This window comes from Rhamphochromis sp. 'chilingali', assembly GCF_963969265.1.
Source record: "Rhamphochromis sp. 'chilingali' genome assembly, chromosome: 11".
NCBI lineage: Eukaryota > Metazoa > Chordata > Actinopteri > Cichliformes > Cichlidae > Rhamphochromis > Rhamphochromis sp. 'chilingali'.
Window position 1 is genome coordinate 22,791,739 of NC_137938.1, and position 17,053 is coordinate 22,808,791.

Below are 17,053 nucleotides of genomic sequence, written 5' to 3' on the forward strand. Positions count from 1 at the left end.
TTTATTAGCATCAGTAGGAAAGTTAATGGGTTTTTTTTATGTTTATATCGATGAGATATATGCTAAGAGAGTAATTTTACAAGTTCAGCACAGAGAATTTAAGGACAACACTTCTTCAAGGTATTTGATGCGGACACGGAGAGAGCCTTGACTGAATAAATCATGCATCAGTTTGTCTTCATGCTTCTTCGACCAATGTAGTAACAGTTTTCTTTCAGCTTTGCAAGTAAACAATATTGTTTAAGATTTCATTTTTCTGTTGATCATTTAAAATTTTTCATTCAGTTTTAAGTTTTACTTCAGTTTTCAGTTAACCATAACAGTCTTCAGGCCGTTCACTCCTCATCTCCTTGGAGAACAGGAGAGAGTGAAATCACAAAGGAGCTGTTGAGCAAGTTTTAAAGGAACTGCCAAGTGACAGTGAAGGGTCAGTTTGAACAGGCTGCTCCTGCAGTGCTGCTGAAAGCGGTATCTGGGAATAAACTCGCAGTGGAGATTGTCCATTGTCCACAGCCTCACACTCCCTTCCCCCGGCTCGCCTTGTTTCGGGAGAGCATCCTGCTGCTGTCATGTATCCAGGTGTGCCGACTGTTACAGGTAAAGAAGACGGCCCAGTGCAGACTTGCTCAGTCTTAGCAGGTCCCATCATGCATGCGTTATTCTGCTTTGTGCCATCTTTTGTTTTACTTGCATGATGAAACACAGTGTAGATTTTTGTGAGGTAGCATCGTCATGTCAATGCCTTCTACGTCTTGCAGTAACTGTGGGAAAAAGGGACAGTGTTCCTTTATTTGCTCTCCCTGCCCCTCTGTATCCCTCCTCCCTCCCATCACTTGGGCGTTGCCTAGATGACTATAAAGTGTTGAATAAACTTTCAGTCAGCCCACGTCTAACTCCACTTAAGCTCTGCCACAGTTTCTGCATCCTCGTGATCCGGTAAGGCTATTAAAACTTATTTAAAAAGTTAGAAAGTTGTTTGTTTGTTTTTTCCTTTTTCCATTGAATGTTACGTTGGGTGGGCTGAGGTGCTGTTGGTGCATTACGTAGGGTTTTCCTCCTTTGCTATGCCAGGAATGGGTGTCTCCAAAAACGTTAGGCCTATTTCTCTCTAGTCTATCTTTACTGTGTGTCTGCGGGCCTAGTTTTTTCTTTTTCTGAAACTGAAAAGTTTATAAAGAGAGGGGAGGTAGAACCCATATACGGATTTTGGGTTTGGGGCCAGAAGGTGATTTGTGCCAGAAGAATTTGCTTTGAGTGCCAGTAAAAACCAACACCCACATCCTCTTCAAACAATGTGCTGTAACCTAATGCTTGGCTGCATTTTTCACTCATTTTTCTCCAGTGTGAATGTAACAAGCCAACAGTAAAAGTTAAAAAAAAACCCTGTTATATTTATGTCCATTCCTGCCTTTTGTCCTTTCAGCACTCATTTCTGCAACCATGACTGACTTGGAGAAATCCATGGATTCCATGATAACCGTGTTCAACAAGTATGCCCATGATGGCAAACACGGAAAGGCCTTAACCAAGAAAGAACTAAGAAAACTAATTGAGGCTGAGCTTCCCAACTTTCTGAAAGTAAGGATCTTTCTTGCTATCATACCTGATCTCTATCCTCAGTGTGAATCATTGTCCATATTTAAGTTAAAAATGTTATTGCTCATGCGCTTTGCACCCTGAACTTGTCTCTTGTTACATCTGTTTCAGACCCAGAAGAATGCCAACTCCGTGGACCATATCATGAAGGATCTGGACCAGAACAAAGATGATGTCTTGGACTTTGAAGAATTTATGCCATTCATCGCCGGCCTCACAATGGCCTGTGAAAAATATTGCTCCATGTCTGCTAAAAAGAAGTGAAAGAACTGATGTGCAAATACACTGTAAGAGAAAATAATGCTTGTCTTTTTTTTCTTTCTTTTTTTGTAACAGATAAAGTTGATTGTGTTGCACAACTGTGTGCCGGATTTACAAGTAAAAACTGCTTTTGACAAAATTTCCCCGACTGTGTGTCTGGCTACTTTGTTGTAAATTTTATTCAAAAACATTGGGTATGCTAGAGTTTTAGTTACTATCTGATAGCTGACTTCTGCAACACATTTAAAACTAGAAGCTGGATTTGAAAGTAGTGAGAGTATTCATGAATTAATATCTAATGTGCATCATTTCACTTCTCATCGAAAGTTCAACTGAGGCAGCAGTTTCTACACAGCGTGAGGGGGTAACTGCTTCGATACGGGAACGTGTCAGGATCAGATGTTTGTGCTAAAAAGCCTGAAGTGTGGTGCAGCACACATGCCTGTGAGGCGTGAGCTCATGATTTATTTAGGGTGGGTCAAATAAGTAACATTTTTGGAGATGGTGGAGTTTCGCTCACAGAACTCCTCCAGATGAGATACAAACTGCACTTTTTGAACTTGGTGCAGATCCATCTGGTAAACATTAACTACTTGGCTCATTACAAGTTTGGAATTCCACCTTTAAACTGACTGAACTCCAGTTCAGTAAAAATACAAATATATTGTGCACACAGGCATACACACTAAGTGAACGTTAACATGCTCATTACACTGTGAAGGATCTCTCTTACTGCAAACATATCAGACCACCCTTGGCCTTTGCAGTGTTTTCAGTCTGCCAACTCATCAATATGTTCTGTGTGCTTCACAGTGTAATACAGTAATGCCCTTTTGAGAGTTCATTTTAAAATTATTTTATTTGTTTTGAAGTCCTTAAACAGTCTCGCCCTGCCCTATCTCTCTGGGCTGCTGCACTCGGACTCCCCTTCCCGCTTGTTCACTTGAGCTTACCAGCTGCTCCTGGATGTGCCGAGGACACAGAAAAGGCTGTACATCACTAAATCAACTCTTAAGATCCACCTTTTCTGCTCAGCTTGTGACCCAGGTTGACTTTATTATTCTAATCTTATTCTTATCTTATTGTTTTTACTCAGATTTGCCTTTCTGTTATGCATATTTATTCATGCTTTTAATTTGCTTGTATTTTATTTAATATATATTTAATACTCAAGTTGACTTGATACTGACTGTATGACATGGCCAGCCAACTTTGCTGAAGCCAGCATGTAGTGCATGCAGCACAGAGGTGCAGATTCCCCAAGGACACACAGAGTTCAATTTTTAAGGCACAGGGTTACAGAGTTAAGGTGCACAACAGTTGTTTTTCCCCACACAGGTCAATGTAGCATAAGTGAACTTTAAATAATCTTGAGGAGATTGAGGTAAATAAAGTTAACTGAGAAATGTTAACTCCAGTGTATAACTCAGATTTATGCTCGTTCTTTTTTTCAGAAATCATTTGCACATCTTCTTTTTTGTTTGTTTGTTTGTTTGTTTTTTGCAAGGGGTTCTTCTTCTATTCTTGAACTTAAAAAAAAAGACAGATCATGATTTTATATTAAATGAAGCCACCAAGGAATATAAAAAGAAGTCCAACTCTGGATTGTAAGGTGGCGAAAGATTTACCCTCAGGCCCCCCCTCGATTCATAGATGGTCTTTCCCTTTTCACATATCATTATGCAAACGTACTGTTTATAAGATTGGGGAAACCTGCAGTCAAGTTTCGCCACTCTTATAAACAACAGTCAGCCTTCGACTGAAGAAGTCACTTGGATGATTGACGAAATGTTTCTCCCTCTGAAAACGCTGCGTCCATATGAACAGAATCAAACTTTGGGGATTTACTTACCTGGATTCTTCATGCATCAAGAAGAGGATGGATGGGTGAAAAGTTTGGAAATCTGTGAGTAAAAGTGAATTTTAAAAAAACACACACACTAAAATGGTCATGTGATTTGTTGTAATGCTATGATACAAGATGTAACTCTTTCTATATCAAGACATTTTTTGTAGCCACACAGTGTCGAGTCCATGCTTTACTGAACTGAAATGAGTCAGGTGACTGCTGCATCCTGTTTGATTTATTGCTTTTGAAATCTGACACATTTTGGGATAAATAAAAAATGAAACGCACTGGAATTGACTGGTGGAAAGTTTTGATTTGACATATTTTGATTTGACCAGAAGATGGTGCTACAGTGTTTGGAATGAAGACAGGCAGCGATGCAGGCGACAGAGGATGTGCGTGTAACTTTTAGGCCGTGCATGGCTCCATTTAAACAGCAATGTTTAAACCAACCATAATGAATAAATACATTTACATTTAAGAAGTCCTGAAACACTGTGTAGTCTAAACTTCAGGACTGCCAGACAATGAAAAAAGAAGCAAGCCTCGAGGAAAACAGTGTTAAGCGACATCAATTTAATATACAAATTTTGGATTTTATATTTGATTTAATAAGTGTGCTTGGCCGATATATAAAAAAGGTTAATAACAGTGTTTCATGCATTTCATTGATGCATGCACTAAATAATAAATACAGTCACAGCACTGCTGCGTCAGTGTTTTGCTATTGCTTGCTCATCATGTTGGTAAAACAAAATTGGAACAATTTCAAATTCAGTTCTATCCCTACCTGCCGAAACATTCCTGAAAGCCAATTAGAGAGAGCTGGTTCACTCAGTGATTCTTCTCTTGGTTTTTCTATCCCTCTTTCCATCCTCAATTAAGAAGAAGCCCTGTTTTCAGCTCTGAGTTGATGTATTAGGGCAGATGTAGTTGCATTCGGAGGATAGTGGATGTTTGGAAGTACATGGAGTTGAAAAGGAGCACACACGAGAACAGAAAAGGCATGAAAAAGATGAGATAAAACTATTCTTTTGCTCAGATCTGATCACTTTGCCCCATTGAACCCTTAATAACCTCTTTACCTTTGGCTGTAGATGCTGTAAGTGGGAAGAATGACTATATGAAAAAAAGTCTAACCTTTAAAACTCAGGAAGTTACTAGAAGCAAAGATGGATCAGAGTTATACCTGGATTGACCCAAGGAGGTCTGGTACTGCTGCTCTTTGTCAATACAACTGGATTTAACTGACTAGATTAAACTGATGACTGAAAAAAATTGCTTTGAACTGATAGCTATGCACACGCTTTATCAGGTCTCTGTCCATGTTTTTTCATTAATGGAAAATAGACTCTTTCTTATTTAGCACTTTATGCAACATGCCTCATGAGAGCAACCTGGAGTTAATATCTTGCCCAAGGGTATTTGGCATGCAGTCTGGAGCAGCCAGGAATTGAACCACCAACCTTCAATTTGGTGTGAGCAGTGATCACCTGCTCTACCTCTACTTGAGCTACATAAAAGATGAAAAAAATATCTGAGAAGAAAGATGACTATGATCAGTTACAGTGGGGGATGTACAGCATACATCATTAAGAATGATTTTTTTTCACATGTAAACTAAATGAAGTGTTTTCTTGTGTTTTACCTTTACGGTAATCTAAAAGTAAAATATAAACTTGAAGTAGAAAAAAATGACATAAGGCAATAATACACAATTGCTCCTCTTGCTATTGTGTATTGAGGTAAAGCGAAAGACCTGTAACAGTTATATAAGAACTAGTGTTGAAAAAGAAATAAACATGATTCACATAATGCAGCTGCTTAAGGTTTAAACTATCTATTGCAGAAAAAAATGTGATGATTAGAAGGTTGAGTGATGAGCTGTGACACTTTGATGTGCATGTACATTATTTGCTAGTGTTGACACATAACACCATTACTGGATTCACTCAGGGGCGTTTGTGCAAACCAGAATGCAGAGGAACCTGTCCCTCACACCAATTATTTTGAGGAAAACTCTAACACACTTTTTTTTTGTTTCAAGCTCCAATTAATTCCAATGTTGTTGCAAGTTCTAGCAAACGTGGCTTGTTGCTTTTCTGGACAGTACACACTCTACTAACAGAAAGCATTTTCACTCCAACCATCAGCTCGTAATGTTACTCACTAACTTAAATAAGTTATTTACATAACTATATAGACTGTTCGCTGTGGCCATTAAAAAAGTGGTCATACGGATCCTGTTTGGTTAACGATCCTTAAAATATTTCTTACTGGCTGTCAGATGCCTTTTATTCAAGACTGGTGTTGCTCTTACAGATGATTAATTGATGGAGTGCTGATGAGATGGCCATGCATCTCGTCTTTGTAGAGGACTTCTGGAGCTCTGCTAGAGAGAGCTTTGTGTTCCTGGTCACCCCAGTGGCAAAGGCTTCTCTCAATCACTAATTCCTTTTGAACAGCAAACTACAGTGCTGTGCAAAACTCTTGATTTTTCAATCATTTTCAGTCCAATACTTGTACCTGAGCATTTTCACACCATTGTTTCCTGTTTGTATGTTTGTTAAGTCCCTTAACATTGACCGTTGAATCATTCAAGCATAAAAAAAACTAACCAGTGTTGTGTCTACACATAACAGAACACAAGAACAAAATCTAAATTATTGGAATCAAGGACAAAAGAAGACATGACAGGCCTAAAAAAAGAGTTCATGAATGTATGAGAAGGTCATGTTCTTAAGAAACGGGAAAAAAATCTTGCAAAGAACTGACACAGGAGCCAAGAAAAATACACCTGGACCATGAGTTGAGACATCTATTGTTCACTGAAGCCTCATCAGAAATGGTCTAAGTAGAGGGGCAGGTGTCAAGGAGCCTTTATTAAAAAAGGGAAACGGGAAAAAAAGACCGAGGTGTGCCAAATTACACAGGCACTGGACTGAAAATCAGCAGCAACAAGTCTTATAGAGTGGTTAATTGAAATTGAAGTTTTTGGTTCAAATTGCCGTCACATATGTATGGAGGAGGTCAGGAGAGAGGTGCAACAGTGAGTGTTTACAGCCATATACAAAACACGGTAGAGGCTATGGAACACTCAAAGTGCCAACATCACCATTGTTGAAGCAGTGTGGGATCCTCCTGACAGAGAACACAACAAAAGGCAGCCAAGATCCAAAGAAGAGCTTTGAATGTCCTTTAAGAAGCCTGGAGAAATATTCCTGAAGACTACTTACAGACATTACAAGCTCTGAAGCTCAATAAAATTTCTCCCTTTTTGCTTTGTACACTATAATCCCATGTATGTTTGCAAGTTTCAATAAATTGCTGCACCTAGTTTACATTTTCCTAGCAAAGTATTTTTTAAAATGAGGGGTGGCTCTGTTGAATTCTCCCAATTCTTTGAATCTTTGGGCTGAAGGAGGGACAATACTCGGTGTATCAATGCTCAATCAACAATCATTTATTTCCATACAATTCAACAGTCAGAGCATTACAACGTCCGGACGGGAGAGATGCTACCAGAGGGTCAGGCACATGTCTCAAAATGGTGACGGGTTGCTCAGCTTTTTATAGTCTCGAGTGGCCCCCAGCTAGTCGTAAAAGCCAAAACATCACATTTTTTCTCTGTTACAGCACCTAAGTTATGACCTCGGCAGTTGTTTCTCTGCTTTCTGTAAGGTGGGGGTGTGGAATGTGGTCTATCTATCTCCCCTGTCTTTAGACACAGAGTCTCCTGCTTACAACCTTCTCTTCATGATTCAACAATTAAGCATGTCAAGAAAACAGTGTAACACATTCCCAGCAGATCAAGGATACCGAGTGATGCACATTTATCTAATGAACTAATATGTGAATATGTTCTGTTAACTCAAAAGTATAATGAGAACTAAACTACATACAGCTCACACACTCTATATTAAAGGGTATAATGTGATCTACAGCAGTATTCTAATTCAACTACTTTGATTACATATATAAGGTAACATATAATAACAGAATAATCTAATAGCTCAAACCTTTGCACAATACTTTAAGAGTTCTGCAGGTCAGAATCACTGAGGCCAGTGTGTTTTCTGAAAAAAGCATTAGAAATTATTTAATGCCTTTGCTGTAATCATTTTAACTGCAGGGGTCTATAAAGAGTATCTGCACCTTCTGGCTTGGTTATTGAAAAAAGGTCTGCATCCTATTTCTCTTTTACTCGCTGACATAGTTTCACTTTATCATTTTGGGTCATTAAATGTGGACTGATGTGAAAATGCAGATTTTTTTATATTAAATCTATAAAAAAAAAATCACAAAAAAACCAAAACGAAGCAGTCTGAATGTTACACAAAGGGTATTTTATACAGCCACCATTAAAACAGTAACTCCCATCACAGTATGGTTAAACAAACATGAAAAAAAGAATTTAAAGTTATGTATATTTAATAAGAAACTTTCAAAAGAAACAGTCTTCATGCTCATGGTACGAATTCACCACCGAAAAGGTTCACGGCCTCTGTAGCAGTGAAACCGTAATGCATATGCCTGCCAGCAGAGTGTGGAAAGATAAAGTTTTTTTTGTAATTAACACCACATGATACTTCATCTCCATTCTCTTTTCCTCCCCTGCGACGGGAAACTGATAGTATTCAATAAGTGAAAGTAATATGACCTAAGTGAAGAGAGTGAACTGACCTATAAAGGCGACTTGGCAGGGGGGCAAGAGAGAAGAAGAAAATGCTGCCTTTCTGATGCCTTGGAACAGAGGAGTGGAAAATGAAGAGTGAGTTACATAACGCATGGACTGAGGTGACTTTCATGAGGAACAAACATGTTCAAGCACACTCTGACATAAATCTGAGTTTTAACTGCAGCTGCTTTTATTTAGTCTGAATAAGTAGTGAGAGTATTAAAGTAGGACGATCACAGACACCTTTAGTGAGACTGAGCAGTGTGAAGCATTGGTTTTATGGTCACGTCACTGCACTTATTTGCAAAGCTTCCTGAACGTGGTAAAAAAAGAAAAAGAAAAAAACTAAATACATGCCTTTGAGCGTAGGCCATTAGCAACCACACACACACACATGCAGTGTGGAGATTGCACCAACTGACTGTAACTTTCCATTTAGTCTGGCTTTCTATTTTTTTTCCAGAGGGTCAGCTCCAGCCGAGCTGCTTTTTGGTGAAAATATTCCTGCTTTACTCGTTTTAATTTGTGTACCAGATCTGCACATAACACTAATGTAAGGACAACGAGTCCAGCTACTTTTTCTGCACATAAACATTAATGTCCTCCTTATTTTACAGCACTGTGTAGCAGAGACAGATCCGGTACAGCTCTAATGGGTGGAGTCAGGCACATGTCAGGAGCATGAATCACTGCTGGTTTGTGTTTGTGTGGTTGCCTACATGCCATCGTGTATGTTTGTGTGCATGTGTGAGTCATACAGTGTGTGGGTGTACCCTTTAAGAGGAGGCTTTCCCTCTCAGTTTGACAACAGTCTCTCCTAGGACCAAGCTGGTGACACAGACGCGATCTCTCTTCACCTAGGGCTCTAAGGTGAGTAGTGATGGGAAGCGGGGTGTGAGGGGAGCGAGTTTTGAGGAAGGAAATAAAAGGAAATGGTTGCATTCGGTCTAGATACAGAGCGTTATTCTTGAATGATACAACGAAAAAGACAGATTGAAGAAGCACCGTTAAGGTTGATCTAATATGGGAAAAGTATTCGCTACAACTTTAATAAGTAGCTCTGAGGATTTTTTTTAACGGTGACACAGTTGACGTTTCTTCCATTTGTGTGTGCAAACATTAAACTTATATGCAGTTTTTAATGCCATTCTGTTTTTACGTGTAGGTTCAACCATGGCACGGCTCGACCAGGTCATTCCAAACATTGTGGATATATTTATGCAGTATGCTGATGATGGTGAAGGCAAAAAATGCCAGCTAAACAAAGAAGAGCTCCAGAAAATGTTGGAGGAACAAATTCAAAGCCCCGATCTGAAGGTAAACAACTGAACTTCATTTGTATGAGACATCTATTAATAGAGGAATACAAAGCTTTTCTGTTCATGAGCTTCATTGTGTTAACTGTATGAATGTATTCTACAGGATCAAATTAATGCAGGTGATATTGAGGAAGCCATGCAGTTGCTGGACAAAAACCATGATGGCGAGGTCAACTTCCGTGAATTTTGCCGGTGTATTTGTGTCCTTGCCAAATGCTACTACCAGAAAAAGAGAGGCAGGGGTGGGAAGAGAGGCAAGGGGAAAGATGACAAAGACGAGTGCGATCAAGAAGACTGAGGCAGCTACAAATATTAATGTTCATTTTGTAGCGTTATGTTTAAAAACGTCTGGTGCATGTGATGGATACAGTACATGTATATCTGCAGGCTACTGGGTTTTGACCATTGAGCTTTCTCTGTGTTTAAGTGTGCATAATTTCCAGATTTGTCATCATCATCTGTATAAACTTGATTTCAAAAACATTCCATCGCATACTGAAAATAAATAAAACCTATTAAGTCTAAACTGGCCTTATTCATCTATGCATGCAATTACCTCATGTGTTGTGTCTGGGTGTTCAGTGTCATTGCAGGAAAGCATTGGCTCATCACACTTTACACAGATATCCCTCACTTTGTTCTTCAGTCACATGTCACTGTCAGTCCTCCTACAGAGGATGTCTTATTAATTCAGAGTTAAAGCTTCATCTAATATATAATTTCTATGCTATAAATGAGGGAAATGAAAATGTTTGTCTGTATTCTTCTTTTTTTATGTATTTGTTTCAAAACAGCTGTATTAAACCATGAATGTGTCATGACATCAGACATCGCGAAGAATGATCAGAATTTAAATCCCAAATTTTTACCTTCATCTTGATGAACAAAATTTCTTAGTACTAGTATTTACTATAAACAGAGAAAGTGAAATTGGGGGGGCTATTTTTATGCTATTTCTCAATAGATTAATCCGTAAAGTATTTGACAGAGCTGCATCTCTTTTACCCTGTCATACATTAAGTTAAGTTACAAGTCTGAAAAGCTCTCGTGAGAAAGCTGCACAGTGAAAACAGGTTAAGCAGGACTCCTGTGTTCAAAAGCCTCACCCAATATAACTGACAACAGGAGTGGGATATCAAACGTCCACGGTAAGCAGAAATATTTTAGTCACTGAAATAAAGTTTATTTAATCTATCCATTCCCCCTGTTTGCTGCCAGGTGGAGCAAGTGTACTGCATATGTTTGATAGATACAAGCATCCACCACCACTTTTAGTCATGCAAGCAACATCAAAGTTAAAACATGCATTAATTTCTGGATCAATTTAAGCCTCCAGATATCGAATACTTAACATACCCATGGATTATCCAGTTTACTGTATAAGTGATCCCAGACACCTGACTGTAACTGCTGCATAACTATAAGTTGTGTAAGGAAAAACATCCCTAATTCAAAACATTTCTGAAATAAAATCAGGGTGAGATACAAATGGTAAATGGCCTGCATTTGTATAGCGCTTTTCTAGTCCCTAAGGACCCCAAAGCGCTTCACACTACATTCAGTCATTCACACACCGGCGATGGCAAGCTACATTGTAGCCACAGCTGCCCTGGGGCGCACTGACAGAGGCGAGGCTGCCAGACACTGGCGCCACCGGGCCCTCTGACCACCACCAGTAGGCAAACATGGGGTTAGTATCTTGCCCAAGGATATTTGGCATGCAGCCAGGAGGCAGCCTGGGATCGAACCACCGACTTTCTGATTAGTGGCTGACCTGCTCTGCCACCTGAGCTACAGCCACCCCTACAGCCACCCCTACAAAGACATAAGCTCTGAGAGTCTGCAATAATTTGTTGAATTTATGTTTCAGAGCAGTGGGGTTGTTTTTTATAAACTATTTGCTACGAGGTTGAATAAAACTAAACACAGGTTTCTGAGCAGGGAAAGTTGCGTCCTTAGTGTTTATGTGGACTTTGAGATGTTGGCTCAGATAATCAATAAGTACTCTATTTGCATATACTTGTTTGAAATATAAACTTTGCCTCAAATTATAATTGCCCGCATGCGGTCTTACACATTAAAGCATGGATATCATACTTTTGGTCCAAAGGCATTAAAATGAAAGAGGCAAGCCAGAGAATATAAATGTCATGCTGATTTCGTGTGTGAATGTAATTAATTGGCACAAAACTTGTCTAGAGCAAACCTTAACATCCTGCTATCTATCTATCTAAAGACAACCCAAGTAGTTTTTAAGTGAAGAGTTCATTTATAAAATTAATTACCTCCCCTAAACCCCTGGTAAAATAATGACTTAACTGTTATTAACCACATTTTTTTTTTTTTTTTTTGGAAAGATGAGCTCAATTTCACTTGCAACACCCAGGCCCGTTTACTGCCAGACCTGTTAAGAAATCACTTAAACATAATCTGCTTGATGAAGCGAAGTAGGCTAAAAGATCTCAAAAAGCAACAAAACATACCATAATCTAAAGAAACTAAAGCACAGATGGGAAACAAACACTGACATTGATCAGTCAGGAAAGGGTTATGAAGCCATTTCTGAGGCTCTGGGACTCCAGTGAATGATGGTGAGATCCATTATCTCCTTGAGAAAACTCGGAACAGTAGCAGACCCTTCGCAGGATCAGCCCATCTCATGAAATAACTCCAAGAGCAGATGAGCGACTTATCCAGAAGGTCACAAAAGAACCGAAGAACTGTAGCCTTCACTCACCTCATTTAAGATCAAAGTTTATGATTCTTTTTTTTTTTTTATGTATTTCAGTTGTTACAGACAGGACAGACTTGACTGGGGGATAGGAAAGAAAGAAAGAAAGAAAGAAAGAAAGAAAGAAAGAAAGAAAGAAAGAAAGAAAGAAAGAAAGAAAGAAAGAAAGAAAGACAGAGGGGAAGAGGGACAGTGAGAAAGGGCACTTAAAAAATTCACCTGGATCACCTGTTGAGAGAAGAAAAAAGAAAAAAAGAGAAAACAAGTAAAAAAGAGAGCAACATAATAAACACAACACCACTGCAATAATCTAGTTAAGTGTAAATAACAGTAAATACTAAATATTGAATGCTATTGTGCAGCACACAAGACCGACAGCACACAATGTGCTTTGAGGTAGCAGCCAAGAAAAGTGTAGTTTGTGTCTGAGAACACCCGTGTGCACACGTGTGTGGATGAGCACGCTTGTATTCAAAAGGTTTCTCCATGTAACGATCTGCTTGAGGGTGTGGGGAGCCATAGCCCCATCCCCCAGGGCATGAAGCAGGCATAGAGGAGATCCAGGCCCCAGACATCCAGAGGCCAGAGTGTGAGAGCTCAAGGAGGACCGTTGGAGGGGCAACTGCTCTCTACCAAAAACTCCTGAAGGTGAATGTCCAGCCATCAATTCAATGCCCTGAAACGCAAGCTCACTTGCATCATACAGCAGGGAAATGATCTGAAAACCACTAGGAGGTCCACCTCTGAATCGCTGAAAAAGATAAAAGGAAGGTTTTGAAGCTACCTAATTAGTCCAAGACCAAAATTAAATCTGAATGAAAAGCGTTGGTATGACCTTAAACTGGCCACTCACGCTTAAAAACCTTCAAATGCGCCTGAAATGAACATTTCCCCAAAGTAAAGTGGGCCAAAATGCCTCCACAGTGACGTAAACATTGTCAGTTATCACAAATCCTTAATTGCAGTCATCATCAGGTTTCACAAAGAGCCTGGTAGGGTGGGTTGGCTTTTTCCCATAATAAATTAAATCATCATTTAAAAATTGCGTTTTGTATTTTCTCAGGACATCTTTGCCTAATATTACTATAATTTTTTGATTATATGCAATCACAGCAATATGTACATTAGATTCCCCCTCGATTCTGATATCGGTAATACAGGAAACAAAGGAAAATGTTTTTGACAATAGGTTATGCATGCATGCATAAAGTACTGCCGCTAATATCATCCAAAGTGCTGGTAGAAGGTCATATCCATCCAAGATATAAGGTGCACTTGTTCCACCTGGAAGAAGTAAAGAGTAATATCTGCAGGCAGTCAATACAGCTGGCTGCTGGCAGATTTTTAAATCAATCAGATATACACAGCACACTTGCTCCACCTGGAAGAGAGTAAGGAGAATGCAGTCAAATTATCATATCGGCAGGAATGCCTTCTACAGTATGTCACTCCTCTCTGTTTGAGTCCATTCACACTGCCACGGTTCACTGTAAAATAACTAAACTATGAACTCGCTCACATGCATTCTGGCCTTACACTTCATCTGCTGCCAATTTATATTGAATTTGTGTCTTTTACATCACTGTGGAGGCAACCTTTGTGGAAGTTAAGAGGTTAAGGATCCAGTTATAAGCTTACATATATCTCACTGTTATTTGCTGTTCTATGTAAAGGCATCCAAACACTAACATAATATTTAAAATATAACCACTGGATGCCTCCCTGATTAATGAGCTAAGAAATGACCCCCTGCGTTGCACGTGTTGAAAAGCCAGACCATGTTTCCAAAAGCGATTTTATGCATTACATAAGCTGTTGTACAAATCAGGTTCTTTCATGATTTGTTCTTTGTGTAGAGATAAAACAAGAGAGTAAATGTCACAGCATTTATTTTGATTTGTTAATTGTCACTTCAGACAACGAACATCAGTTATACTCAAACACGGCGTATACATAATGTTATGTTTAATCTCAAGAGTCGTACATTCCTTGTTAAATGAAGGAGAAATAAATAAAAAAGTAAAATGTTGAATAAACGTGTGATTAATCATTGTGCATTAGACCCAAATGTTCCAGTTAAAAGCATAAAATATTTGACAGACCTGGCTTAGCTGTTGTGAAGCACTCTCACTTTCTCATTGTACAGATTGCATATGTACAGCTGAAGTGTTTATCTCACAGAACCATAAATCATAAACTTTGTGAATTCAAACACGATATCAGAATATTGATCCAGCGTGTTAAAATCTGCCTTTCACTATCGTGTCCCAATTAAAGAAAGAAAAGGTTATATTGTTAGACATCAGATTTATATTTTTTTTGTGCCATTCACAGCTTTTTGTGATGGCACTGCATTTTGTCTACTTGAGACTCACTGTAGAGCATTTCAGTCATTTCTAGATTGGTTAAAGTGTTTTTGTCTTCAGCAGCCTGGAGTATATGCACTGAATCGACCTGCCTCAGCTACACTTGGATGATTTGTTCAAAATGTTAGATTGGTGTGATGGACACATTCTTCTGTGAAGCTGCATTTAAACATTTCTCTAACAGTCTGATTCAGCTCTGCTTCCTTCAGGACACACACTGGAAATCTTTGATACCTTGTGTGATACCTCTTTAAAAAAGAAACACATCTGTCTAGCAGAGGATGATCTGTTCTGTCACTACACTTTACACGCTGTCATACTGAGTCCCTTTAATGTCTTCTGACATGTACTGTGCTTGTCGTTTTACTAAATTTAGTCAGCTATTTCTATTCTGGTACAGTTTGCTTTATAGAGCTATTTTAATACATGAAGCCACTTATTGTATTCAGCTGTTTCACTTTATGTACTATTCATTTATTTTATTCATTTATTTTCACTTTTATTGTAGTATCTAGTTAGTGAGCTCTTCATTGCAGCACATTCAGTTTTTTACAGGTGAAATACACTAATATATCGTAAGACCTGTTTAAACAGTTGGAGGTTGACAGAATTACAACAAATTGTGAATAAATAAACATCTTAGCGAGTAGTGGCCTGGCTATGATAGAGGAGGATGTGCTGTGGAGTAAGGAGGAGAAAGGAGAATAGAGGATGCAAAAGGGTGCAGGTGATGGATGATGCAGCATATAAACTGGTTCAAAGGAAGGTCAAAGAAACAAGAGCGACAGGACAGAAGCAGTGATTCCCCAAGATGACTTTTTTTATTAATTTATTATTATTAGTTTATTATTACTGTATTTAACCAGGAAAGATCTAATGAGATTTTTTTTAAACGTATTTACAAGGGTAACCTGGATAAAAACAGCACTAAAATACACCACTCGTAAAATGTTATGAATTATAAAACATCAGTGATCTCAAACATATATAAACAAAAGAAAAGTCCAACAACAAGTTCAGCAGTGTAGTCAAAAAGTCCATCAAAACATTTACATGCAAATCTTTGGATATGTAAAATGTGAAGTATTTGTTTAAACTCACTCAGAGAAACAATTCCTTCAAATGGAGCTCATTCTGGTGCTGATTTCATACATAAGGGGAGAAGTACTTGAAGCCTTTTTTCCCCAACTCAGCGTGAATCCTTGGCATCGTCACTAAGAACAGATTTTGTGAATGAATGTAGTAAGATCCCAAACTTTTCTAGATAATATAAGGTGTAAGTAATATACTATTGCATACAGTGGCTTGCAAAAGTATTCGGCCCCTTGAACTTTTACACATTTTGTCACATTACAGCCTCAAACATGAATCAATTTTATTGGAATTCCATGTGAAAGACCAATACAAAGTGGTGTACATGTGAGAAGTGGAACGAAAATCATACATGATTCCAAACATTTTTTACAAATAAATAACTGAAAAGTGGGGTGTGCGTAATTATTCAGCCCCCTCAGTCAATACTTTGTAGAACCACCTTTTGCTGCAATTACAGCTGCCAGTCTTTTGGGGTATGTCTCTACCAGCTTTGCACATAAAGACTGAAATCCTTGCTCATTCTTCTTTGCAAAACAGCTCCAGCTCAGTCAGATTAGATGGGCAGCAGTTTTCAGATCTTGCCACAGATCTGAAAAAGTTGCAGACTATGTTTATATGAAACGTGTGTATACTTACTGCATTTGATGTATTTTAACCATATGTAATACGTTACAGAATGCATCACGTGTAATTGATTGTTGTTGATTTTTCCACCCCTTTTTTCCATCCTAATCTCATGAAACCTAAATAAATTTCTTTAGATCCGTCCCTGTGTAGTGTTTGAAAGGTGCTATATAAATAGACTTGCCTTTTGTAAATATGCCAAAAAAATGTAGACGTTTACAAAAAGGGCTCTTTTTGTTCTACAAAAAGGAAAAAAAAAAACACTGTAACTACAAGGATTGATAGTTTAGACCATGATTTAAGCAGTGACATGTGTTCTCAACATCTCAATCAGGGATTTATCAGTGAAATATTAAACAAAAGCGAACTTAGGAGTGATGAGTTTTCTTGTGGGGTCCGTGTTAAGTCTGGGAATCACATTTTAGGAGACTCAAAGTTACGGTCTGATCTCTTTCTTCACTGATTTAGTTTAGAAATTGCAGACTTCTGTTTGCTCTCGACACAATTATGTGCACTACTCAAGTAACTTAACGG

The 17,053-nt window shown here is 38.5% G+C and overlaps 2 protein-coding genes across 2 annotated transcripts; both read left to right on the forward strand.

Moving 5' to 3' along the window:
* Positions 1–795: 795 nt before the first annotated feature.
* Positions 796–1,990, forward strand: s100a10b (S100 calcium binding protein A10b). The gene is made up of 3 exons (XM_080896750.1): positions 796–936; positions 1,424–1,578; positions 1,708–1,990. The coding sequence occupies exons 2-3, from the start codon at positions 1,441–1,443 to the stop codon at positions 1,858–1,860; spliced, it is 291 nt and encodes a 96-aa protein (XP_080752876.1). The 5' UTR covers positions 796–936; positions 1,424–1,440; the 3' UTR covers positions 1,861–1,990.
* A 7,106-nt stretch (positions 1,991–9,096) lies between these two features.
* s100w (S100 calcium binding protein W) lies at positions 9,097–10,229 on the forward strand. Its single transcript, XM_080896770.1, has 3 exons — positions 9,097–9,254; positions 9,550–9,701; positions 9,807–10,229. The coding sequence occupies exons 2-3, from the start codon at positions 9,558–9,560 to the stop codon at positions 9,999–10,001; spliced, it is 339 nt and encodes a 112-aa protein (XP_080752896.1). The 5' UTR covers positions 9,097–9,254; positions 9,550–9,557; the 3' UTR covers positions 10,002–10,229.
* Positions 10,230–17,053: the final 6,824 nt, after the last annotated feature.

Coding starts and splice junctions, on each gene's coding strand:
- s100a10b (XM_080896750.1), top strand. CDS start 1,441: ATGACTGACTTGGAGAAATCCATGGATTCCATGATAACCGTGTTCAAC. Junction 1,579..1,707: donor AGCTTCCCAACTTTCTGAAA/GTAAGGATCTTT, acceptor CATCTGTTTCAG/ACCCAGAAGAATGCCAACTC.
- s100w (XM_080896770.1), top strand. CDS start 9,558: ATGGCACGGCTCGACCAGGTCATTCCAAACATTGTGGATATATTTATG. Junction 9,702..9,806: donor TTCAAAGCCCCGATCTGAAG/GTAAACAACTGA, acceptor TGTATTCTACAG/GATCAAATTAATGCAGGTGA.